We start from the raw sequence: 22,986 nt of genomic DNA, 5'->3' as shown, positions 1-22,986 counted from the left end.
TTTTACTCGCATTTATTTGCATTTCTTAAAACCACCTGCTCCACTTGAATCCATCATTATACAAATATGAATCTATTTTCATTGTTAAATTGAGAGGGATCAAAATTATAAGCAAAGTAACATAGTTTCATTGCCTAGATCAGTAATTTAGATGATTATTGATCTTTTGAAGAAAAATCCACAACTGCTACTACTCTATCATTTTGTGTAACAAGAACCGGGCCCATACGGGCTCGTTTTGCCTAATCCTTCCAACGGACCAGCAGCTACCCCCCTTTGATTCAGCAGACACCTAAAATGCGACAATCGGCCCCTTACATCACTTGGATCCTTGGCAAGCTTGTCATAGCTTGTCCACATCCTCTCTACAAACAGAAAATGAAATAGTGTAAGAAACTCCATTCTTGTTTCTATTTGCAGAGAGAGATTCTAAAAATAGACGTGTTTGCAGAGAGTGTTTGTTAAGAGAGGATATATTTAGAATCAGATCTATTTTTATTTACATGTGCATAATTTTCTCCTATATTAAACCTATTTGAATCATTTTTCAAAAACAAAGTTAGCAATTCAATTCGATCCAGATTGAAATTACCAGCAGCTGCAGCAGCCCGGGGCCACACCATCTGTTCGATATCGCCGGCGTCAATTAGCTCGCCCCACATGCACACCTCGCCACCAAGGACACGACTGTGCAACTCGTGGTTTGTGATGTTTTCGAGTGGCTCGTTGGCGTAGAAATCTTGCCAACGAATGTAGTGATCCAAGTACCATTTGTCTTGGTTGCTCACAATACAGCGCAGTCCTGCTTTAACAATCTTTTCAGCAACACCTCCCCCAATCCTGCACCACGCATAATCACCTTAACTAAAATTTATAGTATTCTCTCCTCATTAAAACCTTAACTACCTTCTTCTCTCTACTTTAATACATCCAACAACTCCACCTAAAATCCCGTGTTATTAAAGAATGTGAACATTTTCATTGGAACGGAGGGAGTACTTGAGAGTACAACAGAGTTCTTATAGGAACTCTCAGCTTTATGCATAGCAATTGTGTTTTTTTAATTCATAACTCTCACCTTTATTTAGAAGTTAAGCCTGTTAGAAGTTCATGCAAGTTTTTCACATTATTCGATCATGTAAATAGCAATAAAATAAAATAAAAACTTCTTGTAATATAAATCTTATACTTGTGAAATATAATTGTCACTCGCTTACCAGTTATGTACCACGGTTTGGGGGTTCAACTTACTTCCAAAGTCATTGAAAGTCTCTTCCCTGCAACAATGGAGAAAGTGTTATATTAATGCATAACAAAATATAGTATATATATACGATAGATCTGCCTATAATCATGAAATTATGACCAAAATAATCGAATATATAGATATATAAAAATCATGAATAAATTTTTCTACCAGTTAATTATTTCATAGCCATGGGACAATGCCAGTTTTTGCACTCGCAACACGAAATACTGATAAGCAGCTGAGTCATCCATCCCTTGCTTTTGTAACCTGTGTATCACAGACGAATATATTACGAGATGCCCTTATGATTTTGATACACTTTCTGGAAATGAAGATGAATATATCAAAAATATTTTCTTTTTGCAAAAGTTTTAGATATGAAACAAAATAATTACCAACTTCTCACATGAGGAGTTAAGATCCAGCAACCTGAAATTGTAATAAAGTTGTGAGTGAATGACAGACTATACAAATAAAACAGAATAATTTTAAGAAAACTAAGCTGAATAAATCTTACTAGTATCGACTTCATCGCCTCCGAGGTGAATAAATTTAAACTTGAAGATCTTACTAAAATCTGAAGAACAATAAAAATTAAAAATGATGAATGGCCATTAAAGTATATTCGAAGGAAGCAACTAGAAGTTATTATAGCATAAATTAGATGGAAATACCCGAAAGAATTCCATCAATTAATTTGAAGGTAAAATCATTACTAACATCAAGTGGCCTCGTGCAATTTTCTGAAGGTCGCAGAGAAGGATATCCAAACCCCCTAAAAGTAAATATATTTAAGTGTGTGGAGTAATATGAAGGGTAAATTGTCGAATATAACACAGTTTGTACATATATACCACTAATGGCGTCGTTTTATCAATGAAACAATGTAGTGTCTTGTCAAAATTTTGGGGGTGGGTGTAATTTCCATAAAAATGATACAAGAGCTGGTGTTGAGATTGCAACATTTTAACAGCACTGTGATATTTGCAAATTTGATAAATGTTATGTTATTTTCAACAATTAACAACAGAAATAACAATGAAAGAAAGTCAATGCAAATTCCAAATTAGTGAAGAAGATGCAATCATCAAATATCTACTAAGTTGAGAACATGAGCAAAATACCAGGATTCAGCATGGCCAGGAACATCGATTTCAGCCAACACATTAATCCCACGTTTCTTAGCATAACTGAAATAAATGAGAAGAGACAGAAATCAAATATATTTATTTAGAACTTGTGAAGGTTATTAGATATGATATCGAACTACTTGCCTCACAATCTCTACAGCATCAGCAACCGTGTAGCGTTCAAAAATTGTAAAAGAGCCATCCCACAACTTTGGATATGATGGAATCTCAAGAGGAAAAGATTGTGTATCCACGATATGCCAATGCAGCACGTTCTGTTTTATAAAACAAGCTGACTCAACAAGATATGGAGACTTAGATATGATCATTACAAGTTTGAGTTATATCACAAACACTTGAGAGGCATAATTATCTAGTAATTTGGTGGTGGTTTATATTCTATTTATATTCTACATGCCTAAGTGTTCATAAATTTCGCTGTGTATCACTATATCCTTATACTAAATCATGAGCTCAGATGACCATTTCTAGGCCCTCATAACAAGTTCGACTATAGATGCATCTTACTCATAGATAGTAATGCGAATATCAAAACAAATAAAAAGTTTTTGTTACTTACCAGTTTAGTATAAGCCATTGCATCAATAATTTTCTTTATCACTTGTAAGGGCTGGTAATGTCTGGCTGTATCTGAAATACCACCAAAAACAATGTAGAAGATCAAATTCACTTTACAAGAAATTAAAAATCAACTAAAGAATTGAATTTGAACAAAAACTTAAGGTAGGATACATATAGCTTAATCAGAGTTAAATCCAAAAAAAAGCTTTATAAATAATAATTAAATCTTTATCCATCAAGTAAATAAGAGGGAGAATCTTACCAATCAAAAGGCCTCGATACGAGAACCTTGGCTGATCAGCAATAATCCATGGAACTTGATGGACTGAAATCCCTCTTGATGAAATGCTATAGCTACAGATTTGGCTAAACGTCTGACGCATGAAACAGAGCATTTTTGGCATTAGTCATTTACCCTCATTGGGTTTTTTTAAGTAATTTTCTCGAGGATTGGAGAAAAGAAAGGGAAAATACCATTTATGTCACAAGGTTTGACCTTTTTTCAAATAATGTCACACTAAAATTTTGGGAAAATTGATATACAATATTTCAACTTTTTTTGAACAATATGTAGTTTTCCACATGAGACCCTACGCGCCAAATGAATGTCAGGAAGCCGGAATTCAGATTTCTTGACATTATTAAAAAAATATTGAAATGTTGTGAACAAATTTTCCAAAAATTAAAAAGTGTCATTACTGAAGAAGGGATCAAACATTGTGACATAATAAGGTATTTTGTCGAAAAGAAATATTCAAACCTGCAGCCCATGCAAAGCTCCATAAACAGTTTTAGCCTGACAAAAATCATTTGGAAAGAAGAAAATTATGTTGCAGGGAGGTATACTAATACAAGTCAGGCATTTTCAATATCTAGGGATATGAGATTTTCTGTCAGATTTTCGTCTAGACATAATATCAAATAATGTAATGAAGAACTCACAGAAGGACAACTTAGCTGCACTCACCTCAATGTAGGCATAAACTGGTTTTCCATGAGCAGGGATATTCAGCTTGTATGACTCATCAATGCCATATTGCAACTGACAAAACAAAGGTTACATTAGATGTAAGGATTGTTGTTGAAAAAATTTGAGTTCAAATTAGATAGAAAACAGTAATTCCTTTTGATTCAAATCTGAGCACTGGAAATATGGGACTTGTTCAAGGCAGTAATTCTGGTCGAGAGTTCAAGGCAGACATCACGTACCTCATCAGAAGGAGATGAAATAATTACATGAATTCCTTTGAGCACCAAGGAAGGATTGATCTTGGAAGTATCTAATTCAACAACATGGCTTGATCTGACGATATCAATTGTTCTAAAGAACGCCTCTTTGAGAGTCCCAGAAGCATCAGCAAACTTGCTTCCTTTGGTTATGAGCTCGAAATCATTGCTGAGATGGAGATTTCCAGAGCCAAAGCTCACAGAAACTGGCATTGGCCATATATTGACCTCATTTGTATCATCTGCATCACATGATTTAGCAAAAAAACACACCAAGTACCAAATGTACGCAATTTTCAGCCTCGTTCTTCCCATCCTTAACATCCTAGAAACTGCCAAAAAACAGGAATATAAGTCTAGCTTTGTATATGTGTTTCAAATATTTGAAGATGCAACATTTGTGAAACGGTAATTACTCCTAAACACACAAATTTCCTCGTTCCATTCTGATTTTGCACATGAACTAAGAATACTACCTCTAAACCAGAATGTATATGCGGCTTAACCAAATGATGCCCTAAATGACGTAATTGGATGCAAACAATATAAAGGATCATCGTTTTTTCTCACCAAACAAAAGCCATTTAAAACATCAATTCATATGTAGATACAAGAATAATTCATCCACAGCTCCAGAGATTAAAAAAAATACCTGTTAAATTCCACCGAACTTCTTTCCTTGAGGTTTTGAAGCAGAGCTAAAAGAAGCAAATTATTTGATTCGGTGAGGCAATATCGCAAACACATTATGGGTGAAGTAACCATAGATTTTTTCAAACCTAATTCCAAAAATTATGCGATGAATCAAAACAAACAAATTAAAATCTTCACATTCAGTGCGTGTGATGTGTGTGATATTTAGGCTTTCTCTCTCCTCCATGAGAGTGGTTTTTGCTTTTCTGGTGCTGAATTCAGTTCAAATAATAAAACAAAGGCTCCCCTCCTTTACGTCTCAACCGCTATAACAATAAAATATCCATTAATTAATTTTATTTCATTTTTAAAATTGCCTTTTCAAAAATATGAGGTTCCTTTTATTTTTTATTTTTATTTATCTAAAATTCTTTAAAAAAATATTACAACTGAAAATTGGAAAAAGAAACAATTTATTGACATAGTTTCTATGAGTTGTGAATATGTTTTGATCAATCAATTGGAGTGCAAATGTTCCAAAAAACATATGTCAATATATATATATATATATAGAAATGTTACGTTAGTATGACGTATCTTGTGAGCATCGTTCTCGTTTAATTCACGTTATCATTAGATTTTTAATTTATACATTTAATTTGATTTTATTATCTTAAAAATCATTATTGATATAATTCATTTTACAAATCACATGTCAATTTTTCCAGTATCATTGCAAGTAACAAGAACCAGGCTCTATTGGTGCTTCCCTCCCATATCCATCCAATGGAGCTGCAGCCACTCCCCTTTGATTCAGCAGACACCGGAAATACGACAGCCGGCTCTTGATCTTCTCCGGATCCTTGGCTAGTTTGTCGTACGGTGTCCATAGCCTCTCTGCAAACATAAAAAACATGGTAAAAACAAGAAAAGCTTGAGTTCCGTTGCAACAACTTTCAAGTCATTTTCTGACCACTTTCACGGCCAAAACCGAAAACTATAAGCACCGTTAGAAACCTGGAGTCGAGAGCTTTCCAACGGTACCTTCAGATAGCCCATCAGACTCCAAAACTTTGAGTTATTAGTGAACAACATTTGGACTCATTCCAAATTTTTTTAAAAATCCAAAATTTAGTTGAGATTGTGTATGATTTGCTTGTCGAGAAGATTACCTGCGGCTGCTGCAGCTCGTGGCCAGATGGTTTGCTCGATGTCAGATGCATCGATATGCTCAGCCCAGGCACACACCTCGCCTCCGAGGACCAAGGCCTGCTCCTTAGGATCCGTAATATTCGTGAGAGGCTCATTCGAGTACACACCTTGCCAAAATGCATCCAAATGGTCCAAATACCACTTGTCTTGGTTGCTCACGATGCAACGGAGCCCTGCTTTAACTACGTTTTGAGCAACACCACTGCCTAGCCTGCAGAGTGCAAGTGTCATGCTGTTTAGTGCTTATGCGTTGCTGAGACCTTCGTTTGAGCAATTAGTTACTTACCAGTTATGAACCACAGTTTTGGGGTTCAACTTTTTTCCAAAGCTGTTGAAAGTCTCTTCCCTGTGATCATCAGTTTTTCACATGTTATCTAACTATTTTTATGATTTTTTTAATCAGGCTGATTTCTTTACCAGTTTATGATGTCGTATCCGTGGGAAAGTGCGATTTTTTGCGCTCTCAGCACAAAATACTCGTAAGCCTCGGATCCATTCATGCGGTTTTTCTGTAGCCTGTGGATTACAATGGAATGTAGCTAAGAAAAGATGATGTTTTGACAGGGTGTTGAGAGTTGAAGCATTCGAGTTTTACCATTTTCGGACATGAGGCGTCGTCTCCCAGCAACCTGCAATCCACATTTACTGTCATTTCATTACAAATTTACAAGTTTATGAAATGAGAAGGTGCAAAGCTAAATGATGGACTAATGCAATAAACTCAGCAAGAAATTGTTTTGAAATTTCGAGTTTTGTGTGAAATCTTACTCGTGTTAACTTCATCGCCTCCCAAGTGTACGAATTTGTACTTGAAGATCTTGTTGAAATCTGAAAAGCAGTGAATCAAACTGAAGTTGGTTGATCATAGACTCATGGTGTTTCCGGGATGAGAGGGTGGCGTTTCTAGGAGAAGAAACGAAACGTACCTGAGAGGATCCCATCGATCAGTTTGAAGGTGAACTCGTTGCTGACATCAAGTGGCTGCTTACAGTCTTTTGAAGGCCATAATGCAGGATATCCAACGCCCCTAAAAATCAAGAATTTAAGTTCATCATGCTAGCTCGAATTCACGAGTTTTTATGAGAATTTTCATGAAAAGCAGTAAATCTTAGTCCGGTTCAAGATCAATGTCGTTGATCTATGATCAAAATTTGTATACTTGGATAAGTGATGAAGATGTTGTGGAACACTACCATGATTCGGCATGGCCAGGAACATCAATTTCAGCCAACACGTTGATCCCTCGTCTCTTGGCATAACTGCATTGCGACATGAAAAATTATAGTATCGGCACTATATACCAGTTGCATTGAACGCATAAAGTTATCTGAACTGTAATAGTGTTAAGGCAGTTTAACGTGATCGCTGTGTTCTCATAGTGCATATGCTTTTTATGTTTAGTGCAGCGTTTTCACGCTCGTGCTCACTAAGAACGATGCACTTACCTAACAATCTCTTCGCCATCAGCAAACGTGTAGCGTTCTGGAACAGAATATGCTCCGTCCCACAGCTTTGGGTACGATGGTAGCTCGAGTGGGAAGGATTGCGTATCTACAATATGCCAATGCAGCACGTTCTGCGATCAGTACGATTCACAACAGAAAAAAAAAGGTCAAAATCCTTCTTTGGCCTATTTTATGCTATCAAATACTATGAAAGAATTGAACGGCCCTTTGAGTCACGATACTTACTAGCTTGGCGTAAGCCATTGAGTCGATGACCTTCTTTATAACCAGAACAGGCAGATAGTGCCTTGAAGTATCTGCAACGACACGAGCAATTAAACACAACAGATCAGAAGAATTTGAGAGAAAATGGATCTTAGAGCTTGGATTTTTGAGGCTCTCACCTATCAAAAGGCCTCGATAAGAGAACCTCGGCTGATCAACGATGGTCCACGGGACTTGATGGACCTGAATCCCTCTTGATGAAATGTTGTAGTGACAGACTTGGCTAAATGTCTGTCACATTTTATACACATTCATCATTTTTACCCTATTAATACATGTGATAAATTGTAGTAGTAAATAAAAACTATATATATTGAGATTTTGAGAATGAATGGTAAACCTCCAGTCCATGTAAAGCTCCATAAACAGTTTTTGCCTGCAAAAACACACAAATTTTTAAATTATTTTCAAAAATATTTTATATGAGAATTTTAGATATTGTCACAAGCATTATTAGTTTCTGAGACGAGCTCGCGGCCTAAGCTTCCGAGCTCTTAATATACACGACACGATATGATTCTGTTTCAGAGAGCTGTGTTAGGCGAAGACAGAATGTTTCGTAGTGCACACCTCAATACGTGCATAAAGTGGATTTCCCTTAGCCGGGACGTGCAGCTCGTACGACTCATCAGTTCCGTGCTGCAACTGCATCAAACATGACCAAATATTAACATAGAAATCTAAAACTGGACACAAATGCATTAAAACTATTTTTGATAAGTTACTAATTAGTTAGACTGCTTAGACATTTTAAAGATATGTGACAGTATAATGTAAAAAACTGATGACTACTGCAGCATCTAAAAATTTCGAAAATAACGAATCGAAGAGATAAAGGTGTGCTCAAATAAACTGTGATGCACACAAAAAGGTACCTCATCAGAAGGTGAGGAAACAACTACATGAATTCCTTTCAGCACCAACGAAGGGTCAATCTTGGACGCGTGAAACTCAAGCTCATGGGTTGATCTGAGGAGGTCTAGAGACCTCTTGAACGCGTCCTTGAGAATCGAGGAAGCATCAGCAAACTTGCTTCCATCGGTCCTCAGCTCAAACTCATTGCTGAGATGAAGATTTCCATATCCATAGCTCACGGATTTAGGCATCGGCCATATGTTCAATTGAGTGATATCGACTGCATTAGCCGATATTACGAAAACACACACCAAATGCCAAAGAAATATGCCTTCTAGCCTTGTTATTCCCATCCTACAAAAGGGAAATGAACCAATGCAGTATGGTTTTTTCAGCAATTTGGCTACAATAAATCAAATTCTAGTTTCTTATTTCCAGATATTTAAAATAAAATGCTTTCATTTATTGCAGTTGGATACCAAATGTACACTCCTCTAATGATCCCTCAATTAGGAAAAAGTATATTTCTTTACAAAAAGTTGTATTTGCTACAAAAGGAAGCGAGCCAATGCAGTGTGATTTTTTCAACAGTTTGGCTACAATAAATCTAATTCTAGTTTCTTTTTTCCAGATATTTAAAACCTGCTTTTATTTATGCCAGTTAAACCCTTCAATTAGGAAAAAGTATATTTTTTTACAAAAAAAAGTTGTATTTGCTATAAAAGAAGATATATTCATGAATTTCACCATAAATGCATCTCATCTGCAGCATTATTAATTCATCACTACACATCAAAATCAATCAAATTTCATCTCAATAATCCCAATTCACACACCACAATGTAGACTCAACAACTCATCAAATTCAGCATTCAGAAAGAAAAAAAAAAGAAGAAGCATTAAACAAAGCAAGAATCACAAAAAAAAAATGTGAAGAAAAAAGATAGCACCTTTCAACTTTCAAGAAAGCCCCACAATTCTTTCCTCTCCCAACAATATGAATAAAGATTGAAACTTTTACAGAGGTTTTGGAACCAAGAATCTTGAATCCCCACAGAGATGAAAAAGCAAGCTGCTTTTTTGGGCTGAGTAAAATTAAAGCAGCAAAGAATAATTGAAAATGGCAAAACAAGATTATTGTTCAACTAACCAAAACATAGATCTCCATCCCTCAATTCATATATTGAAATGTAATAACAATCACACACATATATATAAACACACATACAAATGGGAAAAAAAACCTCCACTGTGTGTGATGTGAAGCTGTGGGTGGTGAGTCTGGTGGCAACAAGCTGACAAAACAAATGAAGGAGTATGTTTTTACTTTAAATAAGTCTTTTGTAATTGATGGTGAAGGATTTCAATGCTGGTAGTTAATTAGGTACAGAGAATTAAATAAAGTCTCCCGCCTTTATGGTTTATCTGCCGACAATGTCAGTGGCTAATTCATGATTTTGCAATTTTCGGAAAAATTGCAAGTTCTACTCAATTATGCAATTTTAGAAAATGGTTAGTTAATTTGAAATTTTCTCAGTTATTCCATGACATAAAATTTTAGCGTGCTACATACAGTGCCGAATCTAGGATTTTCGGTTTTGGGGTACGAGAAAGAATTAGTGTAATTTGATGTTTTTCAAAATCTGACCTATTTTTTTTATTTCTTTAATTTGTTCTTGCAATAAAAGTTTTTATCCTTACTTTTTTTTAATTAAGATTATTCGTTGGCTTATTTTTATTTTATTGTTACTATTTAATAACTTTCATTATTTAAAATAATGGTTTTTGGATTTATATTATAGCTGTATAATTTAAGCATTTATAGAGTGTGTTATCTTTATTAATAAATCATTTTTTTGTTTATTTGAGAAAATTATAAATTTTAAAAATAGAAAATATAAAAATAAAATGCATTAGAAAATAATTAAATTGTACCATAATACTTTATAAGAGAAGCAATTGTTCTAGAATTAAAATGCATAAAATCTATAAGAAGAATATAAAATAGAAGCACACAATAAAACTCAATGCAAGCGAAGAAAATAAAAATACATTTAAAAAGAATTAAAATACTAAGAGGATATATTATTTTTAACATAAATGTACAAAATGGTACATAAAAAGAGTTACTCCATAAAATAAATCCAAATAGACAAACTGGAAGACTCTAAAACGCTATAAAAGAAAACATGTCTCCTTGAAATACTAAAATAGAAAAAAGAATAAATAATATATTGGATTCTTCAGGAGTCGAACTCGGATCGCTAACTAGGAGGGGAAAGAACTTACCGCTAGGCTAGGGTAAGACTAGAGTTACATTTTTATGGCGAATGCATAGTATTATTAGTTCATTTTTGGGTACAGCTATACCCCTTGTTCCTTAGTGGATTCGCCACTGGCTACATATCTGAATTTAGCTGAACGTTTTGTTCATAAGATATTTTTCATACTCGACATCATGAGACCATTAAAAAAATTGTCCAATTTATAATAAAATTAGACATTTTTAAAAATTGTAGGATCAATCAAACTTGATGACTTATCAATCTCACCACACGTTAATTGATTCATTATGTACTAGTAAAATTTTTGGATGAAAATTGAATCACTTTTAATATAGCACTTTATAAAGTGATAAAAATAAGTAGCAGCAGCAGCAGCATTGTTGTGGCGTGCATTACTAATTGAATATTTATTATTTTTGGTAAAAGTGCTTTATTAGTGAACAGTTAAATGTTCAAATTTGCAGTACTATTTAGTTATATAGTGGAATTTTTGCAGTGATATTTTAATGGGCTTAAACCTTGGGACTTGTTATGTTTCGGTTATTACATTATAAAAAGGACATAAAATATTTGTTGTCAAGATTAGGAACAAATGTTTTGTCCGTACGTTTACTAGAGAGTAAATCGAGAGCTTAATTTATTTGCAATATATAGTAATAGTAGTACTCCGCATTCAAGTCTTTAACCGCTCAATTTGTTTTTTTTTTAAAAATAGTATAGTAATAAAATATGGATGTTACAATGTACAACTTACATCAAGTATAACTAATAATACAACCGTATTTATTTGAAGGTTTTATTCTCATCATTTCTCATATTTGACTTCACAGTTGCGAATTGTTGAACTAATTAATGTTTTGAACCAAATAAAGTAAGCTATAAATAACAAATCATTTTACTACTATCACAAAAATAATAATTAGGTAGCGTAAGAAATTAGGTAGTAAGTATTAAGAAATTAGATAGTAATAAAATATGGATGTTACAATGTACAACTTACATCAAGTATAATGTTAGGGACCTAAATCCCTAACGATCCGATAAAACGGACAATAACGAGATAAAGATAATCCGGCGCCCGTGAGGGTCGGCGGAGATAAAGATCTGGACGGCTGTGCGCGGGTTCCAACCCGTCGGGCAACGGCTACAGATCAGATATACGTTCCGGCTGTGCGCGGAGACCTTCCGTCGGGCAGCAGGTAGCGTAGGGAATTAGGGATTCAAAGAATCACACGTGGACTTGGCCAAAATAATATTGTATTTCATTGAATAAATATTATGGAAGACTCCACACATATTATAAATATGTGTGGATACAAAAAAGATATGCTAAATCCCTATAATATCTAAACAAAATAATAAAAGAAGATATGCTAAATCCCTATGATATCTAAACAAAATAATTATAATAGAAGAGAGTTAGGATCGTATCAACTCCCCCACGGTTGAAATCCATCTTGTCCTCAAGGTAGGAACCATAAAACCACGAAGAGAGTTGAAAGTAGAAGCTCTGGTGAGGTATCTCCTCCTGGATCAAACGCCCACCGAATAGTTGTGCGTCTCCCTTCATCATTTCCACCCAAAATCACCAATAGAGAACTGTGTTGGGTATAAGATATGGTGGACACCCCCGCCATATTGTTGTCGTGACAATTCAACGCAAAAATGAAAAGTTTTGCCACACCTCCATGAATGCTCAAACACGGCGTGTCATTTCCCGGAGGAATCAACCTTGCATCGGCGGCGAGCGACGGTAATCGAGGATTCATACTTGTAACATTACTGACATTCAAATCCACATAGACACAAACAAGTGCTTGCGAACCGGAGTGAGCATCACCTGTCTTACCCAATTCTTCTGCTTTTAATTTAAGCTCATCCTCAAACAACCTTCGCTTCTCTTCCATTTCCTCTTGACTGTCCTGTTTTTTTATATCCAATCTAGCCTCGATGCCATCAACAAGGCTTTGATTCTCCATGCTCTCTCTCTTTTTCGGCTTCTCACTCAACACACTGAAATCTTTTTCTTTCTGCTCTAAACTAGATCGAAGGGCTTCGGTTTTATTTCATTTCTCCAGCAAAGTCGCTACATCATCTTTCATCTCCAATTCCTTATGTGTTGGAACACTAATATCATCAATCTTCTCATCATATGCCCCGACAAGCACTTGCAGCGGCGTATTGTTGGTCTTGATGATCTCTTCCAGGGACTCGTCATTTGGTACAACAAGATTAGCACTCCCATTGTGAGCAACGTTGTCGGGAACATCCTCTGCTAGATTATCGTCATCAATATTCTCCTCAAACAATGCATTCACGCAGGCGAGAAGGGCGGCTTGCTCCAATCTACAACTACGTAACTTCTCGTTGAAATCACTTACGGCAGCTAGTTGGGCCGGGCAAGGCGAACGAACCTTGAGACTGGGGGCAACAACAGGCAACGTCGTTGTGCGGTGACCCAACGATCGGTCGCGCGGTGGTGGCTGATACATAGGCTGTGTGTGCATCTCTTCCGGTGAATCCCAACAGGTAGGCGAGTGCGTAGGTTGGTCAGAAGTTTGACTGGTCACAAGCGTGGGCTGACTGTATAGGTCCCGCGGTGGCTGTTCGGTGAAGTAGCGGGGCCGGTGGGAGGGGGGCTGGACTCGCAGCGCTCTCACCTCCTCCTGAGGGTGAGGTCGATCCCAGCACGTCTCCGAGCGTCGGGGCCGGTCAAAAGGCAGGTAGCCGCGGTCCTGCTGTTGCGCCGGTGGACAGCGGCGATTGGTTCGATGTCTGGGCGGATTCCAGCAACTAGGTGGACGCGGCGGTGGCTGATCATAATTCGAGTATCCCTGCGATGCCCGGTGAGGCGGTGGTTCCCAACAAGAGGGCTGCCGCGTCGGTGGAGGGTCATAGGGATCGAAATCCTGGAGTTGGTATCTCGGTCGTGGGCGACGATCAAGTGGATCCAAGTGGTGTGAGACGTAGGGTGATTCTGGATCAGGCCACGACGGTGAACGGAGTACTTCCACCCGGCTGCTCGGAGGGTCCCAACAGGTTACACTGCGAGGTTGGCCCAGCTGGTAGGGACGGAATGGCTGTGTGGCCTGAGAGACGTCGTATTGACGACGGCGATAGCCGACGTAGTCGTATGACATGTCGACGGACTGAAGAGTGGCTGTGGTGGATGATGAGCGTCTAACTTTGACGCGGCACGCGGGAATCTTTCCCGTCGGGCGTTGCAGAAGTAGAGTTGTCCGGCGGCTAGAGCTCGGCGGACAGACGGGACTCGGCAACCAAAGCAGTTGCTGTGCGCGGAATGTTTTCCGTCGGGCAGCGGTGTAGCTTCGGTTCGTGATGGTGGGAGGGTGAGATCACGATGAAAGCACCAGTTGTTAGGGACCTAAATCCCTAACGATCCGATAAAACGGACAATAACGAGATAAAGATAATCCGGCGCCCGTGAGGGTCAGCGGAGATAAAGATCTGGGCGGCTGTGCGCGGGTTCCAACCCGTCGGGCAACGGCTACAGATCAGATATACGTTCCGGCTGTGCGCGGAGACCTTCCGTCGGGCAGCAGGTAGCGTAGGGAATTAGGGATTCAAAGAATCACACGTGGACTTGGCCAAAATAATATTGTATTTCATTGAATAAATATTATGGAAGACTCCACACATATTTATAATATGTGTGGATACAAAAAAGATATGCTAAATCCCTATAATATCTAAACAAAATAATAAAAGAAGATATGCTAAATCCCTATGATATCTAAACAAAATAATTATAATAGAAGAGAGTTAGGATCGTATCATATAACTAATAATACAACCGTATTTATTTGAAGGTTTTATTCTCATCATTTCTCATATTTGACTTCACAGTTGCGAGCTGTTGAACTAATTAATGTTTTGAACCAAATAAAGTAAGCTATAAATAACAAATCATTTTACTACTCTCACAAAAATAATACTAGTAGCGTAAGAAATTAGGTAGTAAGTATTAAATAAGTTGACCTTTTACTTTTTATCATTCACTATTCGCCACAATAATCAAAATAATAGTAATTGGCAATAACTGTTATTAAACATATGGTTTTATAACCGTACCTACAATTCTTTATATTATTGGATTAGCCTATTAGAAAAGTGGTCATCGTTAATGGACAAATATTTTTTTATTTATTCAAGAATATATTTTTGGGTAGAACTTAAATTGAAACATAAGACTCTCATTAGCTAGAGATTCTGTTTTAAAATTTAAGCTTCTGCGCAAGTGAAATATATAGTAATCTACATTTAAATAGAGTTAGACATGAAATATAAATAGTTCTGCCGGACAGACAGTTCTGCCCGGACCGGAACCCGTACCGTGATTTCATGGTCAAACCGTAACCGTACTCTCGGTTCAACCGGGGCCAGTCACAGTTCAGCTAAAGTTTGAGATGTTTGGATTTTCAAACAACCCCAAGGCCCAGAAACGAAAACATTAAGGAAAAGGAAAGAGAAGGAAATTATTTTTGAAAAAAGGAGTGATCCACAGCAAGCAGGAGCTTACAATCAGAGGATCAATGCCTGAAGTGCCTGACATTGGTGAAGGCAAGTGAAACTCCATACTTGTTGCAGCAATCGATCGCGTCGGCGTCCCTGATGCTGCCACCGGGCTCAGCAATGAAACCGATCCCGCTTTTACATGCTTCTTCTACGGCATCATTCCACGCTGTAACCACCCAAAAACTCGACTTTAGGTAGGTTCCGAATATGCAAGCAAGCTATTGAGTGATGTGCCTATTTTCGACTAATTACTTCTCAAGGCAGACAAAAGTGCAAACTTACCGAATGGGAAGAAAGCATCGCTTGCCAATGCAGCTCCCTTGAGTTCGTCCCCTGCTTTCTTCATCGCTATTCTCAAACTCTCGAGACGGTTTGGCTGCCCACTTCCCATACCTAGCATACAATTATTCTGCAAAAGAAAGGGTAAGAACTCGCTGGGAGTATTGAACACAGTTCAAGCACCAGATTTTAATGGAAAACTGGGAGTGCAAAGATGAACCTTTGCGATGACAATAGCATTGCTCTTCACGTGCTTGACACAAAGCCAGGCGAATTGCGCATCATTAAGCTCGTTTTCGAGTGGAGCCTTTTCTGAAACAATATTGAAGTTGATATCTTCTGGGGTCAGATCATCCGCGTCTTGTGCTAACCACCCACCACCAACTTGTCTCAAGGACAGCTTTCCTTTGATATTTTTACTCGCCTCAAGGATTCTCAATGTTTTGGACTTCCCACGAAGTACTGCAAGCCCCTTCTTGGTATATTTAGGAGCAACGACAATCTCATAAAACATACGAGTTTCACCATCAGTTGGACTCCTGAACTCTCTGATATCTTTTGCAAGAGCCTGCAAATACAGTGACACATGAAAGTTGTTGGCTTCTAGAAAGTTAGTGCAAAGAAAATAAGATGACATTTTCTTGAGAAAAGAAAACGATATAAGATATGAAAATGGACATTACCTCGTCAACTTCAACATTGAAGGCAACAATGCCACCAAAAGCACTAACAGGATCAGCTTTGACAGCCAGCCTATAAGCTTCAATGATGTCATCACGCGATGCTACTCCACAGGGATTTGTGTGCTTAACAACCACACAGGTCGGCTTGCTAAACTCGCATACACAGTTCCATGCTGCATCTGCATCTAAATAGTTATTATATGACATTTCCTGCAAGAAAAAGGTACACCAAAGGTTAAGAGAGAGACATTTTTATCATAAGATCAAAAGGCAGAATAAACATGGTCATTTAATGTGTGTACATATAAATCATACCCACAGAGTTACGGATCAACTGATGTAATGTTATATAACCAAAGATCACTCTCAAGGACTATGGGGGTATACCTTCCCATGGTGTTGGACAGAAGTTGCGATGCCACCAGCGTTGACCTCTGCAAGAGACTTATCAACGTAAAATGCAGCCCTCTGATGAGGGTTTTCACCATACCGAAGTGAACTCTTGAGAGACAAAGGAACTGTCAGGCTGGGAGGAAATTTATCTGCAATGAAATATATGGTCATAAAAATATATACTCAGACATTATAAAACTTTTGGTAAGCTTCTAGCCTAAGAGATGCTGTCATTCCTTTGGAATATAACAAATTTAGTAATAACTCAGCAGAAGTTTATTTGGTCAAGAAATTAGATATTGATCTTTATGACAGGTTAATCTGTTTTTAGTATCTATTGAAGAGTACCTCCCTCAGTCTGCTTCCACAACCATTCCGAAACGGCAGAATCATAAGAAGCAACATGCTGAAAAGCTTTCCAGGCTAGCCTTCTCCGGAATTGCTCATCATCTCGACCTTCTTTGAGATATTCTAGGAGTTCTGGGTAATCACTGGAGTCGACTACAACCAAAACATCCTGATGATTCTGTCAACAGAAAAAATGCGATTAGAAAAGTGATACAAGACAAAAACATGAGTTGTGTTTAACCATATTGCACTAGATCTTAAAATGATATCTAGCTAAAGTTGTGTTATTAAAAAGAATTGTTAAGCCCAATTAACCTTAGCAGCAGCTCTGATCATGGCAGGTCCACCAATATCAATGTTCTCAATTCCATCTTCAAAAGAAATTCCAGTAGAAGCGGAAACCTTGTCATAGAAGGGATATAAGTTCACAACTACAACATCAAATGTACCTACAGAAAACGAAAACAGCTTATGAATAGATGATGAAAATGGAAATTAGACAGCTGATCAATAAAGACTTTATTAAATAGAAGGTTGTCAACATACCGATTCCATGATTATTCAAGGCTTCCATGTGGTGCTCTTGATCTCTTCTTGCAAGAATACCTCCATGAACATTAGGATGTAAAGTTTTTACACGACCATCGAGCTGTAATGGATGAAGAGTAAATATAAGACCAAAATGTTAGAACAGGCCAACATGCCTGTCCTGTCATAACAGTAAATATATTAGAACAGACAGCAAAAATTAGCCATTAACTAGACATTGCATCACACTTTAGTACAGTTCCAAAAGCAGTAAATATATTAAGCATGTCATAACTGATAGAAATAAATTAGTGCATTTATCAATTATTGATTTAATCATGTTTCCAGTAATCCAGTTTTAAGTGACAGAGGAAACATATAAATTGAACCAATCTCTAATGATGTAGGAGAAAAGGACTTACCATTTCAGGAAATTGGGTTAGTTCCTCCACCTTGGTAACAGCCACACCAGAACCTTCTAAAGACGACGCTGTTCCTCCCGTGGAAACAATTGTGAATCTTCATAAAAACATAAATAATTATTTTATTTTTCCAAACGTAGGTATTCATTTGTATAAGTTAAACCATTTGCATACAGTAAGGATGCGATGCAAGCTTCCGAAGATAGCCAGACTATCTACAAATAGATATCCTAATATGCCAAGTTGCCAACATCAACTTTAGACTCCCAGTTGTCCAACACTTGCAATGAAACATATAAATTGGACAAAACCATCAAAACACCTCACCCCAATTGCTGCAGCCCAACGCCAAGCAAAGCTAAATCCTTCTTGTCTGACAGTGATATCAACGCTTGCTTCTTTCCTGAAAGAGTAGATTGAAATAAAATGACAAAAGATACACTCATAAATCATAAAGAAACGAGAAAATATTTTAACAAATAGATTACCAGAAAGTGCGGACTTGGGTTCCATCTTCAGAGTTGAAGCAGCTTCTGCCATCGCTTTAACACGAAGCGAATTCAAGTTATGCGAAGTGGCCGCAGACTACAACAAAATGTCAACACAAAAACGTTAAAATGAAATCCAAAGCAGCATAAATTAATAGTAAACATGTACATATAACTAAAAACCAAATAATTAGGTACCAATTGGTGCGACGGAAACACAGTGGCTGGATGAAAAGCAGAGGAAGTTGCGTAGGTGACACTTTGAAGGGGGTGGCCTGTGCTGACAATTGAGGAGGTGACAGCAGCGTTTGTAGAAACAGCAGAACTAGTGCCTAAACCCAGCATTCCTCGATGTTTATAATCTGGTTGCACTACGTAGCAGAGAACACTAATCATAAAACTTTAATCCTACAATTTCTCACTAACGTAAATTCACATTTACTCTCAATTTCTCAAAAACATACACAAAATCAGCAGTAAACGTTTCGTAAACCAAAAACCTAAATGAAGGTCGAGCTAACTTAACTGAAAACAAATTTTCCAAAAATTCAAAAAATGCAATATTTCACAAACAAATTAGCTGCGTAACGCGTGCAAAGGAAATTTGAAATCATCGAACAACTGAATTCAGTACAGACTAAAAGCATGAAAACTGCAGCATAACTTATCAATATTTCAAAAAAGGCTAAAACATCCACCAAAGTATCAAAGGCAGCTATGGATGAATAACATAAGAGCAGTAAACGTTACGTAAACAAAAACCTAAATGAAGCACGAGCTACAACTCAACTCAAAACTAGCTGCATAACGCGTGCAAATTAAATTCGAAATCATCGAACAGCTGAATTCAGTACAAACTAAAGCATCAAAAATCTATCAGAACTCATCAACATTCCTCCACAAAAAAAAAGGAAAAAAAATTCAGCTAACTTACACGAAATTTCTGGAACAGTTCTCTCCTTTTCTCCTAACTGTGGCGGCACCTCTATCTCTTGCTAAAGCAGCAGTGAGATGAAGAAAGCGGGCAATTCGATACCCAAATTTAAAGCGTATGGGCCGCCTTGTGGCCCAATATAAATTGAATTATGCTCACTACCCGACCCGATCACTACTATGGGCCCAGAGCCCAAAATCGACTTTAATAATCGGGGTAATTAAAATTTCTCGGACCGATTTCTTCCGCCGCCCATTGCTACCTTGGAGGGAGGAGCAGATTTTGCAGCCACAGCGTGGAGAGAGAGCTGCGTCAAGTTCTAGAACGTAAGTTCGCTGATTTCTTCTGGTTGGAGGAGTATTGATGAGTTATGATGTCGTTTTGATGCCTTAATTTCTACTGGATTTAGTTTTTCGATGATTTTTTGTTGCGTTGTGCAGCCAATTTGGTTGTGAAATATTGTATTTTTAAATTTTTGTTTGAGTAAGTTTAGGTTCAAGCTGCATTCAATTTTCTTTTTGGTGTTATTGTCGCTTTTATTTTTTCTTTGCTTATATCTTCTGTTCCTCAAGCTTTTGCCTATGATATTATTGTGAAAGGCCTCGTTTTGAAATGTTATGTTCTTAGCTTTATGATCTATCAAATACTTCCCCAAATTATTTTTTGATTCCGATTTTTGTGCAAGATTTATTGTGATTATTTTATTTTGTTTTTGAATGGGCGATTCTTTGAATGGAGTAGTTAGGTATCGACTAAGAAATTAGGTTCATTGTTAAAGTTGAGTTAGCTATCAAACTGATTGAAGAATGGCCGTGCATCTGTTCGTTTAGCTTGTTGCTTTTTTTGAATTAAAGCTCGTATTGGGCACATTCGGTATATGGTGAAAGTATGTGATGTTTTATGATCGTTGTTCTTGACTAGGTAGTGCTACAGACATATTTAAAGGAGAGTTCAAGAATATATAAAAGATACAATGAAGGATTTGCTGCCGTCAGCGATTAAAAACAAAGAGAAGAGGTCGGAAGTTCATGCAAAGTTGAAGCATCAGAAGAAGCTTGAAAAGAAGAAGAAGGCCAAGGTTCGCGAAGCCGCAGAGAAGCAAGCATTGGAGCTGGGGGAGGAGCCTCCTGCAAGGCCAGTCCCTCGCACCATTGAAAACACCCGTGAACTTGATGAAACTGTTTGTAAACCTGATGACGAGGAGCTATTTGCTGGAAATGATGCTGATGAATTCAGCTGCATATTGAAAGAAGAACGCACGCCTAAGGTCTTGATCACAACCTCTCGCTTCCACTCCTCGGTATGTTTTCTGTAGCAGCTTTTCTCGAACCATCAAATTTTTTTCATATGATACTTGCCTTGTTTTTTTCATTCTTAATGGATGTTTGTGCTATAATCTGCAGAGGGGACCTGCGTTTATTGATGAGCTTATCTCTGTCATTCCCAATGCTCATTATCACAAGAGAGGAACATATGACCTCAAAAAGGTATTCATGTTGCCATCTATTATCGTTTCGTTTTGCCTAGATGAGATGAGATTCTAGGTTTGTAACATTTCATACTTATTCGACTTTTCGTTCTATCATAATTCAGATTGTTGAGTATGCGAATAATAAAGACTTCACCTCAATCATAGTTGTTCATACCAACCGCAGGGAACCAGGTCAATCTTTGCACTGATCTTTACGTACTTATATATCCAGGCACTATGCTAGAAAATAGAAATTGATTATGTTCCAATCTCCAAGGATAAAATAGGTTGAAGTTGAATGAATCAGTGAATCTGAATCTCTTCTATTATGCATTTTGGAAAGTCGATTTTTTTTTTAATTCTTATAAGCTACTGCAGATGCTTTACTAGTTATTGGATTACCAAGTGGCCCCACTGCTCACTTCAAACTTTCGAGACTTGTTTTGCGGAAGGACATTAAGGTAGGATACTAGGATGACCACTTCCCCGTCGTCTGACTACATTCTTACTCAATGAATTATATCGACTAACTTGTGATCTTAGTCCTTCAACTTAGATTCATTGTGTTTCTATTATTTTGCCTCATATATATATCACTACATTGCCCTGTTATATCTAGATTTGGACTAACTTTGCATTTCTCATATTTTCATAGAATCATGGAAATCCTACCAACCACCAGCCTGAGCTTGTTTTCAATAACTTCACAACACGCTTGGGACATCGTATAGGCAGGTAATTTTAGTGTGATTTAATTAAAAAAAATACTGCAAAAATACTCTCGGCAATTTTTAATATTTCAATGCCTAGCTTCTTATTCTGTTTGCAACATATTTGCGGTAGTTATCCACATTTGACCTGAAGTGTATCTTATGTATCTGAATCTGGATGCATGTCTAAAATTTGCTATGTGATCGTGTGTTTCTCCTATTTCACTCGGGGTCCAGATGTATCAGTTTAGAATTGAATTACAAAACTTGTCATTGTCTATCTGTTTCAGGTTAATACAGTCACTATTCCCACAAGACCCTAATTTCCGTGGTCGAAGAGTTGTTACATTTCACAATCAGCGTGATTTCATATTCTTCCGCCATCACCGGTATATACTCGTGCATGTATGATACTACTCTCTGTTTTACCATATAATGATGGCCTTAAGTATCTTCTTTTTCCATATTGTTGCATGTTGAAGTTACATATTCGAAACAAAAGAAAGCAAAGAGCCTCAACCAAAAGGCGAAGGGAAAAAGGAGGCTAAAACTCAGGAGAAAGTAATTACCAGGCTTCAGGTTTGTCATTCTGATCCTTGGGGCTTACCGTCCTACACGTTTGAGCATCACTTCTCATAAAAGTCATTGTCACGCAACATATCGATATCACCCTATGTGAATCCATGCTAGTATCCAAATTATTTCATTGGCTGATTAATCTGCCAATTCTTGCTTTTGGTCATGGAAAGCGAGTTCTTCCCAATATGTCGTGTTCCTTATATCTTAAAATTGCAGGAATGTGGCCCTCACTTCACGCTGAAGCTGATCAGTCTTCAGCATGGAACATTTGATACAAAAGGAGCTGAATATGAATGGACACACAAGGTAATCTTTCAATTCATTTGCTGACTTTACAACAAGCTTTTCTCGGCCTCCCCCTCTCCCAGCCCTATCTCGAAAACAAGTGCTTACGTGTTTTCTCCCTTGTTCCAATGGCAGCCTGAGATGGACACCAGCCGCAGGAGGTTTTTCTTGTGAAGTGTTCCGGGTGCGATTTTTGTAGCAAACTAAATTTTAGATGTGATTTTTATTGCAAAATTTTGTGTCAATGTACCCTTTTGATGGAAGTGAATGAGAATTAGCAATAGACAATGCCTTGAATATATCCAACGAAATTTTGGTTTTATTTGGTGCAGTTTAAATTGTTAAATCCTTTATCATCATTGTTCATAGTATATAATCACAAAATTTATTTGGGACTATTTCTTTTTGGTTAGTTCCATAAGGTTTG

The 22,986-nt window shown here is 37.3% G+C and overlaps 4 protein-coding genes across 8 annotated transcripts; 1 reads left to right on the top strand and 3 right to left on the bottom strand.

The window, feature by feature from the left end:
- Positions 1-56: 56 nt before the first annotated feature.
- Positions 57-5,357, bottom strand: LOC121784666 (beta-hexosaminidase 3-like). The gene is made up of 15 exons (XM_042182865.1): positions 4,841-5,357; positions 4,171-4,520; positions 3,929-4,003; positions 3,722-3,757; positions 3,224-3,335; positions 2,960-3,030; positions 2,524-2,654; positions 2,374-2,439; positions 1,924-2,024; positions 1,767-1,826; positions 1,645-1,678; positions 1,418-1,516; positions 1,218-1,277; positions 593-840; positions 57-365 (listed from the first exon to the last, which is right to left on the bottom strand). The coding sequence occupies exons 2-15, from the start codon at positions 4,510-4,512 to the stop codon at positions 199-201; spliced, it is 1,602 nt and encodes a 533-aa protein (XP_042038799.1). The 5' UTR covers positions 4,513-4,520; positions 4,841-5,357; the 3' UTR covers positions 57-198.
- Positions 5,358-5,466: 109 nt separating this feature from the next.
- LOC121784665 (beta-hexosaminidase 3-like) lies at positions 5,467-10,000 on the bottom strand. 4 transcript variants are annotated; one of them, XM_042182864.1, is made up of 16 exons: positions 9,847-9,894; positions 9,569-9,703; positions 8,639-8,972; positions 8,334-8,408; positions 8,104-8,139; positions 7,883-7,994; positions 7,725-7,795; positions 7,479-7,609; positions 7,227-7,292; positions 6,960-7,060; positions 6,802-6,861; positions 6,629-6,662; positions 6,451-6,549; positions 6,320-6,379; positions 5,994-6,244; positions 5,467-5,718 (listed from the first exon to the last, which is right to left on the bottom strand). In XM_042182864.1, exons 3-16 carry the CDS (start codon positions 8,969-8,971, stop codon positions 5,552-5,554), a joined length of 1,596 nt encoding a protein of 531 aa, XP_042038798.1. In that variant the 5' UTR covers position 8,972; positions 9,569-9,703; positions 9,847-9,894; the 3' UTR covers positions 5,467-5,551. The 4 variants fall into 4 exon arrangements, with proteins under 4 accessions (XP_042038798.1, XP_042038795.1, XP_042038797.1 ...); XM_042182861.1 differs by lacking the exon at positions 9,847-9,894 and adding an exon at positions 9,769-9,801 and having other exon boundaries at positions 9,569-9,690; XM_042182863.1 differs by lacking the exon at positions 9,569-9,703 and having other exon boundaries at positions 9,863-10,000.
- A 5,120-nt stretch (positions 10,001-15,120) lies between these two features.
- Positions 15,121-19,634, bottom strand: LOC121784983 (bifunctional purine biosynthesis protein PurH-like). Its single transcript, XM_042183290.1, has 13 exons — positions 19,515-19,634; positions 18,779-18,951; positions 18,581-18,677; positions 18,420-18,495; positions 18,093-18,189; positions 17,689-17,791; positions 17,458-17,591; positions 17,143-17,320; positions 16,789-16,943; positions 16,402-16,611; positions 15,939-16,286; positions 15,722-15,848; positions 15,121-15,605 (listed from the first exon to the last, which is right to left on the bottom strand). Exons 2-13 carry the CDS (start codon positions 18,923-18,925, stop codon positions 15,454-15,456), a joined length of 1,824 nt encoding a protein of 607 aa, XP_042039224.1. The 5' UTR covers positions 18,926-18,951; positions 19,515-19,634; the 3' UTR covers positions 15,121-15,453.
- A 113-nt stretch (positions 19,635-19,747) lies between these two features.
- LOC121784984 (ribosome production factor 1-like) lies at positions 19,748-22,881 on the top strand. 2 transcript variants are annotated; one of them, XM_042183291.1, is made up of 10 exons: positions 19,748-19,840; positions 20,440-20,814; positions 20,918-21,001; positions 21,108-21,177; positions 21,364-21,446; positions 21,641-21,720; positions 21,986-22,084; positions 22,178-22,274; positions 22,491-22,580; positions 22,695-22,881. In XM_042183291.1, exons 2-10 carry the CDS (start codon positions 20,488-20,490, stop codon positions 22,731-22,733), a joined length of 969 nt encoding a protein of 322 aa, XP_042039225.1. In that variant the 5' UTR covers positions 19,748-19,840; positions 20,440-20,487; the 3' UTR covers positions 22,734-22,881. The 2 variants fall into 2 exon arrangements, with proteins under 2 accessions (XP_042039225.1, XP_042039226.1); XM_042183292.1 differs by having other exon boundaries at positions 20,436-20,814.
- Positions 22,882-22,986: the final 105 nt, after the last annotated feature.

This window comes from Salvia splendens, chromosome 21 (genome assembly GCF_004379255.2).
Source record: "Salvia splendens isolate huo1 chromosome 21, SspV2, whole genome shotgun sequence".
NCBI lineage: Eukaryota > Viridiplantae > Streptophyta > Magnoliopsida > Lamiales > Lamiaceae > Salvia > Salvia splendens.
This window is presented reverse-complemented; position numbering and strand designations above follow the sequence as displayed.

What these genes read in the sequence shown, in the direction of transcription:
- LOC121784666 (XM_042182865.1), bottom strand. Translation starts at nt 4,512, where the DNA reads ATGTTAAGGATGGGAAGAACGAGGCTGAAAATTGCGTACATTTGGTAC. An exon ending in CAATGGCTTATACTAAACTG is followed by an intron (nt 2,655 to 2,959) that starts GTAAGTAACAAA and finishes TTTATAAAACAG; the next exon opens with AACGTGCTGCATTGGCATAT. An exon ending in CCTGGCCATGCTGAATCCTG is followed by an intron (nt 2,025 to 2,373) that starts GTATTTTGCTCA and finishes ATTTACTTTTAG; the next exon opens with GGGGTTTGGATATCCTTCTC.
- LOC121784983 (XM_042183290.1), bottom strand. Translation starts at nt 18,925, where the DNA reads ATGCTGGGTTTAGGCACTAGTTCTGCTGTTTCTACAAACGCTGCTGTC. An exon ending in TGATCAGAGCTGCTGCTAAG is followed by an intron (nt 17,321 to 17,457) that starts GTTAATTGGGCT and finishes TTCTGTTGACAG; the next exon opens with AATCATCAGGATGTTTTGGT. An exon ending in TCAATGTTGAAGTTGACGAG is followed by an intron (nt 16,287 to 16,401) that starts GTAATGTCCATT and finishes CTGTATTTGCAG; the next exon opens with GCTCTTGCAAAAGATATCAG.
- LOC121784665 (XM_042182861.1), bottom strand. An exon ending in CACTTTATGCACGTATTGAG is followed by an intron (nt 8,140 to 8,333) that starts GTGTGCACTACG and finishes GTGTTTTTGCAG; the next exon opens with GCAAAAACTGTTTATGGAGC. An exon ending in TTATCGAGGCCTTTTGATAG is followed by an intron (nt 7,796 to 7,882) that starts GTGAGAGCCTCA and finishes GTGTCGTTGCAG; the next exon opens with ATACTTCAAGGCACTATCTG.
- LOC121784984 (XM_042183291.1), top strand. Translation starts at nt 20,488, where the DNA reads ATGAAGGATTTGCTGCCGTCAGCGATTAAAAACAAAGAGAAGAGGTCG. An exon ending in ATATTCTTCCGCCATCACCG is followed by an intron (nt 22,085 to 22,177) that starts GTATATACTCGT and finishes TGCATGTTGAAG; the next exon opens with TTACATATTCGAAACAAAAG. An exon ending in AAGTAATTACCAGGCTTCAG is followed by an intron (nt 22,275 to 22,490) that starts GTTTGTCATTCT and finishes TTAAAATTGCAG; the next exon opens with GAATGTGGCCCTCACTTCAC.